At 34.7% G+C, this 15,309-nt stretch overlaps 1 protein-coding gene across 1 annotated transcript; it reads right to left on the bottom strand.

Annotated features, from left to right (window-relative positions):
• Nucleotides 1-2,874: 2,874 nt before the first annotated feature.
• Nucleotides 2,875-7,630, bottom strand: LOC145686603 (uncharacterized). Its single transcript, XM_081760060.1, has 2 exons — nt 7,474-7,630; nt 2,875-3,432 (listed from the first exon to the last, which is right to left on the bottom strand). The coding sequence occupies exons 1-2, from the start codon at nt 7,480-7,482 to the stop codon at nt 3,106-3,108; spliced, it is 336 nt and encodes a 111-aa protein (XP_081616186.1). The 5' UTR covers nt 7,483-7,630; the 3' UTR covers nt 2,875-3,105.
• Between the last annotated feature and the right edge of the window lie 7,679 nt (nt 7,631-15,309).

The raw sequence follows: 15,309 nt of genomic DNA, 5'->3' as shown, positions 1-15,309 counted from the left end.
TCATAGGTACTAATGTGATCACGTATTGCTTTAAACCATAAGGAACAAGGTGGGAGTAATACATGGGGTATTAATTTCATATATTGTGATCGGTCGATAGACATTACATTACATTCGTCTTGGAATTTCTCTAAGAAAGAAGTAGCATTCTCATTACACTTACCACTGAATTTGCTCATAGCTCTGATTTCACTCATTTTAACACTTAATTTTACCTTCTTTTTCTCATTCCTTGTTCTTGTTGAGTGATTGTTCCTATCCGTGACGTGCTGTGTCATGACACCATCTATGTTTCGCTCATCAGTGCTCTTCGGACAACTTTCTTCTAGTATAATATCCTCATCAGATCCGGGCGAAGGCGAGTTCATCTCTGGTGAGTGGGGCAACTCAAAGCGATCACTACCCAAGTTATTACGGAAAATGTTGTCTTTAGCCTGTAACGTTCTAATCTCTTCCTGAATAGTAGCTAACAACTGTGTATTTACACGTATGTTATTAGAGTTGTTGCTGACCTGGATCTTTTGCTGTTTAATGGAAGATTCTATTACTTCTAAATCTTTTTTTACAGCACTAATTTCTTGGTTTTGTTGATTGTGCTTTTCTTGACAATCATCGGATATCCTTTTTAACTTTTCCTCGAACTGTGAGGAAATGTCGTTCACCACCTGGACAATTGTCTGTTTCGTTTCGTCGGATTTCTGTTCTATCCGTCTACTTAATTCTTCATATTGCTTGTTAGCTTCGTCAAACTTCTGTTCTATCTTATGTTCCATGGTCTTGTTAGATTCGTTGAATTTCTGTTCCATGGTCTGCTTTAATTCTTCATTTTGTTTGTTAGCTTCATTGAACTTCTGTTCCATGGTCTTGTTAGATTCGTTGAATTTCTGTTCCATGGTCTTGTTAGATTCGTTGAATTTCTGTTCCATGGTCTGCTTTATCTCGGTAGACATCTGCATTATTTGTCGCTGTAAAGCTAACAAGATATCTTCCGATGCCAATCCTGGTGTTACACTAGTCTCATCGCTGTCACTAGTATTTGATTCCTGCTGCATTGTTTCGTTGTCCATTTTTCTTATGATTACTTTACCACTTCGCAATATTGTTAAGTTCGTATTCATTAACTGTAATATGAAAGTAAATTCAGCCTTACTCTTCTTCGGGAATTGAATTTACAAAGTCCCGGGTGAGGTAAACCAAATTTTTATAACGACTTATCAAAAGATAGTCGTAAACCTGGTTCGTTTGCTGGGATAAAAATCCGAAGTGGTAGTAATTCTTTGGCATAAAAATATTAGTTTCGATATTTAAATACCATTAATCTCACCTTTTTAATAAAACTGACAACGTCTATAAACGCTGTTAAACTGGTTTATTATTTGATATAACTTATAATATCCTTTTCTTAAAACTGTTAAGTACACAAACTCACTGACTAGTTAACCATAAAACATGTTCATATCATCAACTATCCAATAATAATCACTTACATATATTAAAAACAATCTTCTTTTGTTAATAAGAAATGAACATTCTACTAAGTATAGTGCATATGTATGAGTACTTTCTGCCCAAGGTACAGGTAAATATTACACAAACCAAAGTATTTTGTTGTAATTGCTCTTAATAAACAAAGAACAAAATGTAAATTGTTGCTCACCAACTCAGGTTAACATAATTGGTTGAAAGAATACACTAATACTCGTATGATATATTGAAAAATATAAGTATTAAAGTTTCGATACGTTATCTATGGTGCCATGCACTATAGAAATTAGTGAAATACTTTTTCAAATTGAAAGTTTCCACCATCTTAGTCTTGACCAATTTCAATTTCAACAAATAGTACTAATTGTTAAGCACCAAGCAAAACATCTGCAACGTTTCACAAAACTATTATTTTTGTGTAAGTAACATTGAAACATGATTTTGAAGTTGTAGTGAATTCACTTTTTTGCCGCTGATAGACATCAACCCCAAGGAAAAAGTAGGCTATCTTGAAACGTGCCTTTCAGGTTGGAGTGAATTCAGCCTCTGATGGACTCCAAGGAATAAATATGTTATACTCGTAAGTCTCTATGAAGGTCTCATATAAATGTGGTTATTTCTTGGAAAGATACATTTATATTATCTTATGGACGGGTGTAGATTCTCTCCTTTCTTCTTTCAACGACTTCAATCAGAACCGAAAGAAGCAAAGATTTTGTTTTTGGATAATTGGCTATCTTTTTTTATTTTCTATTTACTTGAGTTATATTTAAGCTTGCTATTTTAAGACAAATGAATTCATACTTTTGTGTCTGATAAATTAAACATTAAACATTTTAAATATACAACAGCTGAGATCCATAAAAATTAGAATGTTTTACGAAGTATATCGTGGAAATATCTCTTTTTAGAAAATTGGGGTGAAGGTATAGTCATCTCTTACTCTTACATGATTTCAACTCCAAATAGCAAAGTCTCTCTTCTCTTCAAAAGAACGTGCAGGGCATTGTCTCTAAGCAAATAATGCTAAAAAAAAGTGCTTTGTTATCACATAATGAAAATGTGCATATGTGAAAATATCCAGGTTAAGGACAGGCTTTATATGTCTTCAAAATATTATCAACTTATTCTTATAGATTTCCACCTAAAACAGTAGACACTTTCCAAATTATGGACGAAAACACACGTTAACTTTCATTAAATTCAAATATATATAACGTGGAACAGAGGAGCAGGGACACAGACAAAGACAAGAAAACAACATATATTCATGTTGAGTCCATTCATTGATAGAAGCCGGTTTACTCTTGTTTCAACTAACATATACCTTACGACGTACCAAATTGATAAAGAAGTATTTTAAATTAGATGAATAATGAGATTATGTACTGATTTGTATAGTTTTTGTTTTATTTTTAATGATAAGAGCTATAACAATATATATATATATATAATTTATGCTAAAGTTTCAAACACACATTCAAAGCAGAATAACGATTCATTTCATCAACAACTGTTCTTTATGCACAAGCAGTTTTAATCCACTCTTAACCAAGGTTTCTGATATTTATCTTCCTTCTAATATGTTGGAATTTAGTGTGTGACATCTACCTTATTTCTTCAACCAATGACTTCTACAGCAGGTAGCCCTGAAATAAACTCAGTGGCAACAACTGTAGGAACTCCATACGTTGTAGCTGGCTTAGGTGGAGCATACACTGGTACTGGAGCTGGTGGTGGCGGAGCGTAGATTGGTACAGGTGGTGCATAAACTGGTGGTGGTGGTGGAGGAGGAGGAGGGAGAGGAGGTGGTGGTGGTGGTGCATAGACTGGAGGTGGTGGAGCATAGACTGGAAGTGGTGGTAGTGAATATACGGTAGCTGGTGCTGACAGGAGCACTGGAACATCAGCTAATGTGACTGCAGCACATACAAGGAGCACTAACAACTGGAAGAGACAAGAATAACATTTCATGAATAATAAAATCATTTATATTTTACTGAATCATTTATCATTATTTTAAAAGATTTTAATTGAAGTCATATTATAACCTTTGATGTTTTGAGTTTTCCACAATGAAAAGATTTCAGCATACATTGGGATACTGAGTAAAAATTGGAAATACTTCAAATGTTTACGTATATATTGTTTTGTGCAGAAGCAAAATAGTTTGGCATAATTATTTTATTTATATTAGATTATCGTCGGTGGTGTCATTTATATTACAACATATTGCAACTACTGTATGTCAAATCACATCTCTGCTTCCCTGTTTGTTTATTTGGTAGAGTCAAATTTTGTAATTTTAGTTTCAAACATGTCGATACCAACTAGAACTCTGACAGTTTTATACAGTTATTTAAATTTAATAACAATACAACATTTTCGAATATTGTTTGCTTTTGCTTGGCGTTTTATGCTAATACTAATTAAGTTATTATAATTTTATTTAGATAGTGTATATTAAGCAACGTCTGTTCTTAACCCTTGGAGTACCAAGATGGGGTCAATTTTATTGCATGTTAAAAAATATATGATGAAATGGTCTTCTAGAAATGTTTCTATAAGAGTCTCTTGAATACATTTGTAAACTTAAAAGTATAGTAGAGTCTAATTTGTCTTTTTATTTACAGAAATGGAAAATGGGGTTAAAATGACCCCATCTTGGTCAATCATGGAATAAAAGAGTTTTCAGTCATATTCCGAAAGGAGGGAAGAACCAATTTTCACATCCCGCCAAATGTAGATGGCGCTGAGGGCATGGCGTTTTCGTGCAAGCGAGTTTTGGCGCCAACCTCATTTTATTGGTTTCTCTTCTGTGGTATATTTTCCTCTTTACAATAGATTTTCATTGTTTCTATTGTAACAATAGAATAACATTTTATCTCTTTCCTGACCTAGAATCACAAAAACCTAGGGGACCAAATTTACCCCATCTTGGGCATTTAAGTAAAATTTATATCTTGGTACTCCAAGATTTAATATTACTTCGATAAATGACAGGCTAGTTCAGTGTTAGTTGGAGACAGTTGGAGACGGAAAAATTACAAGCTATTGCCTTCCACAAGTGTCATTTTCAAGTTCAAGTGATTAGGTGAATTCAAAGAACTTACAATATATATATATATATATATATATATATATATATATATATATATATATATATATATATATATATATATGGAATAAAACGAAGAAATGAGACTAAAGTATAATGCTTTGGCTGCGAATAAGTTTTATTCTTTATTCTTTAAAAAATATTAGCAATTAGTTTTATGAAGAGTGACAATGGTTTTAATCAACACTACGGCCTTCATAGGGTGTTTTCCCACTGCTGACATTGTTTTAACAAAAAAAAATAAATAAATAAAAATAAAATAAATAAATAAAAAGAAAGAAAGAAAGAAAAGAAACTGATAGATCTACAGTAATAAAAAAGGTTTTATTTTTATAATTCATATAGCTGATAAATTCATCTAGAAACTTATTTCCTGTCTCTTAAGATATTCTTTCCATAAAATTTTCAAAGATTAGGAACACATTTGCTCTTAGACTGCCATGTTTTTTTCTTCTTTTTTAATCTCCATGCTCACTTCTCCCTGAAAAGTCTCATACGTCATACCTTATCCATAGATAAAATTTCAAATGAAGCAAATTCAAAACTTTTGGATAGTTGAGACCTTTCTTCAAGACAAAGCAGCAAAATTTATTGTATACGTTTGCAAGATTGTATATAGCTTTGAAAAAAGAGTTGTTTCTTTCTTTTTTTTTAAAGTGTATTCTAACAAAAATAAAAGTTACTAAGCAATGCTATTTTTAACGAAAGCAAAATAAACACTTTCAAGAATTATTGACAACGAACAACATACCTTCTTGCGCCACGAAGGTTCACGTCTTTATACTGTCGAAAACTACTGTTGGGAATTTACCAAAATAATTTTGTTTAGCTCAATATGATTTCTCGACTGATACCCAACTTCTCTTTTTACGATATTTTAGGTAAACAGAAATTAAAATTTATTTTTTAGAGGTTATTATACATTGAGGTTTAATCTCATTATCTCAATAACTGTACTCAATATTGCAGCCGTGTTTGAGTCATAATGGAGAGATATATGTTTATAAAAAGAAATAGTTTTCATCCATTTTATCGAAAACTAAGCATAATTATTTACACTGACTTAAATCATTTTCTTCGACTCACTAAATTCTAGATTAATATATGCCTCATACTTTGGACAGTTTTTCCTCCGTTAACGTTAGCATTATAGTTAGGTAGAACTTAATTTTAAATTGTAAAAACACTGAAAAAAACATTTAGTGCTTCTTATTCATACGGTAAGTTATATGGTAAATATTTGAAAGTTATATTTGAACAACGTCCTCACTTGAGATTCGCTTTACAATCAAAGTGCATTCATATAAATAAAGTTGGAGTTTAAAACCTGAGTTTTTAGTTTTATTTTTATTTTTCAGAAAAAAAGATCATTGTTTTCTCATCACAAGGCGTATATAAATTCAAAAATATTATTCTATAGAATTATATTCGCAACCACACTTTAGAAGAGAAATTTTCGAACTCGACGGGACAAATCATTTTCAGTGACAAGTTTTCCGCCGTCGGTCCAATGCCAAAACCGCGAATGTGCAAATTTTGCTATTTTCACCTAAGTGCAGTTTCATGTTACTTGTGGCACACAGATTCCAATCCCAAAGTCCCATTTGTGAAATATGAATATATTACAAGTTATCGTCAATTCCTAAAACATGTGCCTAAGCCTATATACTGATTTTTCGGAGTACGTTGAATATTAAAATGCTTATAACTCAAAATCAAATTTAGCACATTCGCGGTTATGGCATTGGACCGACGTCGGAAAACTTGTCACTGAAAATGATTTGTCCCGTCGAGTTCGAAAATTTCTCTTCTAAAGTGTGGTTGCGAATATGTGAATTCCGAACTGAAGTAGCTTGTTAAATACTCTTATTTTACAACTGGAAGTTCCTTTCGTTATTCGTGGAAGATACGTTTTTAAATCAAAATCAAGTGTTAACAATCTAGCTCGTGCCAAGTGCTCAAAAATTAATTCCAAACGATTCAGCTGTTCTTCCGTGATGATGTAACAAATGACTTCCTTTGAAGTTTTATTTATGTAGATTAAACTTTACTAAATTTTTAACATTTCCTTAACAATTCACACATATCCAATTCATCGTTATTTATACACATTCTATTATACGAAGCTTTTATTCTCCAGATTGCGGATTTCATCAATTTATTAGTTTTTTTATTTTTTTACAGTAATAGAGGCCAGTGATTTCACGTGTTTTTAATGAAGAAACGGGAAAACTTAATGAAGAAACTAAGTCAGAACAGTCAATAATATTTTGAGTTACTTTCTGAATGAATGATAAATGAATCAAATCATGTCTTTGTTCTAGTGTTCGAAGACGAAGGTTCTCAAGAATGGTTTTGTTGCTGTCGTAAGTAGGATAAATGTGAGTTTCTTTGTAGGTTGGAAATTTCAAACATTTTGCCTGTATTCTTTCTAATTGCTTACGATTGTTTTAATTGAGACGGATTCCAAATAGTAGATGTGTAGTCTGTAAGGCATTTTGTGATAAATTAAGTTTTTTTTTTCTCAAAGTGAACGCTAGCTTATAAAAAGTTGTTTTTGGCCCTATCATCGAGTTAAAATTTGTCATTGAATTAATGAAAAATTACCGTAACATTCTTATCTGCAACGAGGAAGTCTCAGTTTTTACCAGCAAAACTGAGGTCATGTTTTTACATATTCTTTCTGGACTAAACATTTCCCCATGTTTTATATCTAGCTGGCATTTATAATTTAATGTAGAATATTGATACTTCGTTAGACAAATAAATATAATTTAAAAAAGTCAATATTGTGAAACAAACTTGAATAATTTATTTTAAATGAATAAATGAACAAGTAAATGTTTTAAAATTAGGAAACTCATACTTACAGACTTCATGATGAATGTTGTTTCTGTGGAATAGAATCTTCCAAACTATGTAAAATTTCAGTAAATCTTGGAGTTTTATACTCTTGAAGATTGTTATGTTAACATGTTATTGAAAACAACACACAACAGCGTATTGATTTTATACAATGCACATATGTTCCGAAGGCAAGGAGACAATTATGTATTTGGTACGAATATGCATTTTTGTAAGAAAACAGCTAGTTTTTTCCTACCTTGATAATAATCAAGATCTTTTGGTAGGCATATGTTGTTTCTGAAATGTTTTTAAGGTTGTGGTGAACAAGAATTGCTATTGTCAGCTATATCAAGATAACATTACATATATTCTTCCAGCCTCACCGGCGCCTAGACCATAAGAGATTATGCTATTAACAAAAAAAGTGTACATTAAAAACAATATTTACGGTACCTCGTTTATAGATTAAATTTAAAGATGAAACATGAAGCAGAATGTACATGTAAACGTGTGATAAAAGATATCATTAAAACAATATAATATATTAATTTATTAATTTCCAAAGCGCTCAATAAAATAATGACATTATTAAGAAATGCAAATACAGAGACTTAAGGAAAATATTTGGTGAAGAAAGGCACAAACACACAGGTGGTGGAGGCAATTAGTCATTGCGAAACATCACAATAATTACCTGATACCAACTATCAAACTAGCTATAAGATTGACAAGTGTAAAATAGACAGAATACACGAGTTCTAGGTTTCTAATTAAATTTTAACGTCCCACGATTACTCTTCGACTCTAAGGAGACACTAATTATAAAAAAAAAATCAAACGAAATCGTGTAATAAAGAAAGTGAGAGAAAACGAAGGGTCACCAAGAAATCCCAAGCACACGGTCTCTGTCTAGCACAAAAACCCACTTGGAGCGAGGTGGGATCATTCCAAAGGCCACAAGCACCAGAGTTAAGCGTGTTTTTTTCTTTTTCTTTTCTTTCTTTCTTTTACTTTTCTTTCTTTTTTGTTAAATTAAACTTTATCTATTAGCCACCTTCGTCCCAAGTTCTAGTTAAGAAATATATGCAAATAAGAGTTCTAGTTAAGAAATATATGCAAATAAGAGTTTTAATTAAGAAATATATGCAAATAAGAGTTCTAGTTAAGAAATATATGTAAATAAGAGTTCTAGTTAAGAAACTCGTGCGAAGGAGACCTTTTGCTAGCCCAGAGGGTCTTTATCTACTAGCGAGGGTTAGGATATTAAGCAATATTGACCATAGTGAATGAGCAGAAGCTAAGATTCAATAAAGAACTTTTCTGTCAGTGTAGATTATCCTTCGATTGCCATATAATTATAATATAATGGTAATATTAGCTTTCGGCTAGCTGGAAACTTTGCCCCCAGATCCCCGCATTATTTATTTATTTATTTATTTATCGTTATTACCTATTACAGAGCTATTGCTCCCTTTACAATAGGTATTACAGGTACTTTCCTTATAAAATTACACAGTAAAAGTAATAAAAACAGACATTACAAAAAGGAAAGAATAAACAAAGTGAAAAGAAAAGTAACAAACGTATACAGAATAATAAAAGAAAATAGTACATACATTCAATACATTACATAGTAAAAGAGTAAATACATTGTTTTGTTATAAATGTGTAATAAATGAAAAAATGAACAAAGTGCAAACCGTAGATATTCCTATATATAATTTCATATGTATTTGATATTTGTTGCACTTCCAATATCCTACGGCCTTACACTTCCAATATCCATAACAAATTTCTTATATTACGGGAATTTCGAAATCTAGCTATCTTATTATAACAATTGCAACCCCCACCCTTTTTTCTTTCCTTCTAACGGAAACATCAAACAATACTGAAACCTCTGTTATGTATTAGCATGTTTCTACCCTTTAGAGACCTCGAGATATTGTCTTCTTATTCTATGAATTTTTATAACTCTACATTTTTCTTCCCTCCTAAGAGAAACATCTAACAATGCTGAAAACTGTCTTTAATTATTTTAAATGAAAAGTCTAAATACCAAATTTTATGTCACTAACCGTAACGAATTTCGAGATATGGCCATCCAATTAAAACAGTTGTAACCCCACTTATTTCTGTTCCTGCTTTTTCCTTTCTTTCTACGACAAATATCAAGAAACAGTGAAAAACGTGTCTAGTTGTCTTTAATGGGAAGTCCGAATACCGAATTTCATGTCTTTAACCGAGATATCAACATCTTATAATAACACTTTTATTATTACTCTTTTTCCTTCCCTTCTGTGTCAAATATTAAACAGTCGTGAAAGATATGAGTAACTATTTTAAATCAGTTCATATACCAAATTTAATGCTCTAACCTTCAGAGATTCCAAAACATAGCTATTCTAAGAGAATAACTAACACTTACTTGTCTTTACCCTCTTCCACATGAATTTCCAAAAATCCTTCCTTATTGGAACATTATATCACAAATTCAATGTTCTGTCCAAATTTCAAGTTTTTAACTTAAGCGGTTGGGCCTAGTCCTTGATCAGTCAGTCAGGACTTCTTTCATATAAAGATTAAGTCCTTTTCATTTCTCAAAAAACATGTTTTAAATGGATTTTAATGTGCCGTTCAAACTTAACGATATAAAAAGTATTTGGTAATATTTTACGATGGTTACCCGAATTCAATTACAAAATTAAACTACAATTTGGGAAGTAGAAACATCTTGTATTTAATTAATATTTTAACAATGATTCATTCTAAGAGTATTAACAAATTGAGCTCTCAACAACTATGCCTGCCACTTCAAAAAAAAAAAAAAAAAAAAAAAAAAAGAAAGAAAGTAATAGATATATTCAGAGTTTAAACAGTTATTTATCCCCTTTAATCTCGGTTCAGACGTGCAGAAAAGTCTGTTGCGGGCCAGAAATACATTGGTTCTTATCATTCATGCCACACGTGCAGACTTTCCCGCACGACTCTGCTGCGGACCCGCAGCGGGCAAAAATTGAGTTGCGGAGACTGCTGGCTCGCAGCTAGTCCGCACAAGTGTAGCGGGTCGGAAAACCATTGCTGGCAATGAGACAAGCCATACGTGTAGACTTTCCCGCGCCCGCAGAAATGGAAAGCGAAGAACTAAATGAAGAACTATTCATTAACGAAATACAAAAAAAAAAAAAAAAACGGGATTCATGGAATAAGGTGTGTGAAACCTTATGAGAGAAATTTAATGAAAAAAAAAAACAGAAGAAGAAAAAAAACAGCATTGGTATGTATTATTATTACTTTTCAATGTAAAAATCTAATATTCATGTCGTGTTTGCATTTGATTTTCGTTTAGCGTCCCTTTCCAGCAGAGAGGCTATGAATACTTTTTTGTGATAACAATGGACAACAAATACGCTTGGAGAAAAACCTTTTTTATTGTTAATGCAGTTTCTTTGATGAGATTTCTTGTCACTAACGTCGGAATGAACCGACTGTTTATAACGTACGTTGCATTATACTTTAGGTCGAGGCAAGGACGCTCATCAGGGGGGCAAGGTGGGGCATTCGCCCTCCCCTAAGAGGTAATTGTACTTCGGAATATCGAACAATAGAATTTTTACATTAGTTGCAGCAAAAAATGAAACTATATTTGAAAAATCGCTTATATTTGCCCCCCTTCAAAACCACAACATGGGCGCTCTTGGGTCGAGGTCACGTATTATATAGCTTCTGCGCTCAAAAGGGACGCCGAAGGCCAAAACAACCATCAACATAATAGCAGAACAGAAAAGAAAGAAAAAACGTCGTTTTTCGGCTGACAATTGTTGTCTTTATTTGTTAATGTACTAAATAAAAAAGAAATAGAGTTAACACGAAAATTGTTGAACATCAGGGTACTCGTGGTTAAAAAAATAAAAAAGCATGCTCGAGATGTAACAGAAATATTTTTGTTTCTCGTGCAATTGATAATATTGTGCACGTCGTTACTATTCTAGAGATAACAACTGAATGTTTTCTTACATAAAGAACAACTTAAACAAAGTTACCTTGCCATGGAACTCTACCTATGTCGCTTCTTACAAAATAATCAGCCCATCTGTTTCTGCTTCCGTTTGCTGCGTTGCCTCCTTTTGGTGTGCTACAGGTATTGGGGATTTCCTCAAAACCTTCTATCGTTAAATGCTTCAATTATAAAAAATGTTTGCTTTTTCTCACCTTAGAAATGGATTATTCGGAAACACTAAATCCATTATTTTTATTTAAGAGTTTACATTAAGAATTTCACATCTCCAATTTAAGCGAGTCCTATACTTTCTCAATATATAACGGGAAATGTCACTACTATAGGAATGAAATTAAATCCTTGAGTTTTACGTCGCACGATTATACCAGGTAGGCTAAAGGAAATACTGATGATGATGCTAAATGAATGAAATGGTGGAATGAATAAAGCTGAAGGAAACGGGATAACCCCGAGAAAACTCACGCACACGGTGCTTCTTGCACCACAAAGCCCACTTGACGCAAGCTGGGATCGAACCAGAGGTGAACACACCATCACTGAGCCACCGGATCCCACTACTATAGAAATCCCCCATCTCCCCTTCAAGAGAAAATTTTCAAAGACGCTGAAGCCTGTGCTTCATTATTTTTAATATGAGTTTACGTGCCGAATTTTACATCTCTAACTGAAGCGAATCCTCACATTCGGTAATTTGTGAATAAATAAGGAAAATTTTACTATTATTGAAACGCCCCTCTTGAGTGGGATATTCGGGAAGTCTCAAATAAATGTCTCATTTTTAATTTAAAGCCACCAACTATGTCAAAAAATAGAAATTAGTCACGCAGTTGTTAAACTACGCCACTGGCTGCTAATTACATCTGAAAATGTCTATGAATAGGTCTCCGAATGTTTAACTTTCTGAGCTCTTACAAACGATAATTAGTTAACATAATTAACTTACCTTAATGTAACAGCCAGAGCTCATACGTGGCTAAGCGGTTAGCGTACGCGCCTTTGTCGTGGGAGGCGCGGGTTCGATTCCCGTCGGGAGCTCATGTGGTTCGGATTCCACGTTAATCATTAGGTCCACGTCTCATATAGCCTCGCTGCTGAACGGGACGTTAAACTCAAAATCAACTCATTAATGTAACAGCCAACATTTCAATTGGTGGTATCGCAAGTCTCATGAAAGTATATTCTGCTTTAATTTTATCACTTATTTTCGATAAGAGTTCATCAAGTTCATGCGAAAATAATTAAAGAACTTTTCTTCGTCATTGCGCAAATCAATAAACATGAAAGAAAATTCACCTTTAAGCAGTCGTGAGCTTACGCATGGCTAAGTATACAAAAACAGCACGTTTTCTTCTTTCAATTTCCATCTTCATTCAACTGCAGCTGAAAATAAACTGAGCTGTTTTCTAAGTCTATGTGAAGTGGTTGGACTGAGACGCCCGCGCGAGTCTGCTGCGAGTCTGTTGCGGGCCCGAAACAGACTTTTCTGCACGTCTGAACTGAGCCTTAATCTTTGAAAGCCTATTGACGCAACTGCTCCTTCAAGGCTTTAAATCTCTTTATCAATGTACATTCCGCAGCAAAAGACCTGCAACATGAGCATGTAAGTTTATTGTGAAGCTACGCGTAACAGCGCAGGGAATCAACTAGTGCTCTCAAACGGGTCGGGTCGGGTCAGGTCAACTCGGGTCGGGTTATCGGGTCGGGTCAGTCGGGTCAGCTCGGGTCGGGTTGTCGGGTCAGGCTAATCGGGTCGGGTTGTCGGGTCGGGTCAGTCGGGTCAGCTCGGGTCGGGTTATTCGGGTCGGGTTGTCGGGTCGGGTCAATCGGGTCAACTCGGGTCGGGTTGTCGGGTCGGGTTATTCGGGTCGGGTTGTCGGGTCGGGTCAGTCGGGTTATCGGGTCGGGTTATCGGGTCGGGTTGTCGGGTCAGGTCAGTCGGGTTATCGGGTCGGGTTATCGGGTCGGGTCAGTCGGGTCAGTTCACTTTGGTCAACTGAGTTTAGGTTGAGTTTAAACTCCGCTGGAGTCGAAAGCTGCTGTTTTTCACTAGCTGCCTAATTAAAAATAGCAATTTTCAATTGATTTTATAGAAATCATAAATCTATTTTGAACACTTGCAGCTAGTGTTTTTATGATAAATGCTTATTTTTCTACTTGTGTGTACTTTAATTTTTAAATGTGGAAGATTGATTTTACCAATCGACTGTAATATTAATATTTACGCCAATATGGAGTCTGGATTTAGAACAAAACTAGAAGTTGTTTAAGCAACGCCAAAAGAGAGATTGGATATGGACGACCAAGCCCAAGCAGGGCCGCGGTGGCTCAGTGGTAGAGAATTCATCTCTGGTGCATGGTGTCCAGTAGCGTAGCTAGTTTTTTTCACGGGGGGGGCAATGAAGGAAATCTGTTTTGGCACACATAATCACTTCAGAGGCCTGAGAAACAATAAGAATTTCATTATTAATATGAAAATTTATATTTGTACATACAGAGATATGTTTTTCTAAACTACGGTTTCATTTTTCTACCTAGTACCTACACTCCTTCTGGATTGGACTACGACATTTTCAGCAGCTCCTCGTAAATTCTCTCTCTGTCTCTCTCTCTCTCTCTCTCTCTCGATATGTATATATATATATATATATATATATATATATATATATATATATATATATATATAGAGAGAGAGAGAGAGAGAGAGAGAGAGAGAGATACGTAGCATATAGACGAATGTGTTACTTGTAGCATACGCGAAAGTAATTCAATTTATGTTTAGGCTTCAAAAGTTTCATTGAAAAATATTTCATGTGCAGACGTTACTTATTTGTTAGTTACAAATTTTATTTGAAATAAGTTTAATTTATAATCATATAGATCTAACATAAAAACAGCAACGAAATACACAATGTAATGTAAAATAAGTCAAACGTAATAAATATGTCATTTTTGGCAAATAGCCGCCCCCCGAAAATGTATCTGTCCCTCCTTTGCCCCCCTAAGAACTTAAAGCTGGCGTCGTCACTGTAACAATATAGTATGGAGTTCTTGCATACTATTCATTGTTGGCGGAAAAATTTCTTCTTTTACTTTCTTTTCTCCACATCAAAGGATTACACCGAAAAGTTTACAGAAATGAAAATAAGCTTTTCATTGTTGCATTGTTGTTCTCAATGATTTTGCATTGTAAATATTGGCTTTAAAAATATTAACACAGTATGTTAAACTTTCAGTTAAAGAGAATTTTCCAAGAATTGTGCTATATATTTTAAATTATGCTTTATGCTTTATTTTCTAAAATTATGCTTTTAAAACTAGTTTCCCAATGTGAGTGCATTTTGGCGTTCACTCAGTGTCGTGACCATAGTGCTCTCAAACGGGTCGGGTCAATTCGGGTCGGGTTATCGGATCGGGTCAGTCGGGTCAATTCGGGTCGGGTTATCGGGTCGGGTCAGTCGGGTCAGTTCAGGTCGGGTTGTCGGGTCAGGCTACTCGGGTCGGGTTGTCGGGTCGGGTCAGTCGGGTCAGCTCGGGTCGGGTTATTCGGGTCGGGTCAATCGGGTCAGCTCGGGTCGGGTTGTCGGGTCGTGTTATTCGGGTCGGGTTGTCGGGTCGGGTCAATCGGGTCAGCTCGGGTCGGGTTATTCGGGTCGGGTTGTCGGGTCGGGTCAACCGGGTCAGCTCGGGTCGGGTTATCGGGTCAGGTCAATCAGATCGGATCACGGTTCGGGTCAGTCGGGTCGGGTCGGGTTATCGGGTCGGGTCAGTCAATTCGGGTCACGGGTCGGGTCGGGTCGGTCTTCAACCCGACCCGACCCGACCCGTTGAGAGCACTAGA

The sequence above is a fragment of the Thermobia domestica genome, chromosome 5 (assembly GCF_964235325.1).
Source record: "Thermobia domestica chromosome 5, izTheDome1.hap1.1, whole genome shotgun sequence".
Classification (NCBI taxonomy): domain Eukaryota; kingdom Metazoa; phylum Arthropoda; class Insecta; order Zygentoma; family Lepismatidae; genus Thermobia; species Thermobia domestica.
Note: the sequence above shows the minus strand (reverse complement) of the source record. Positions and strands in the feature narration are given on the sequence as shown.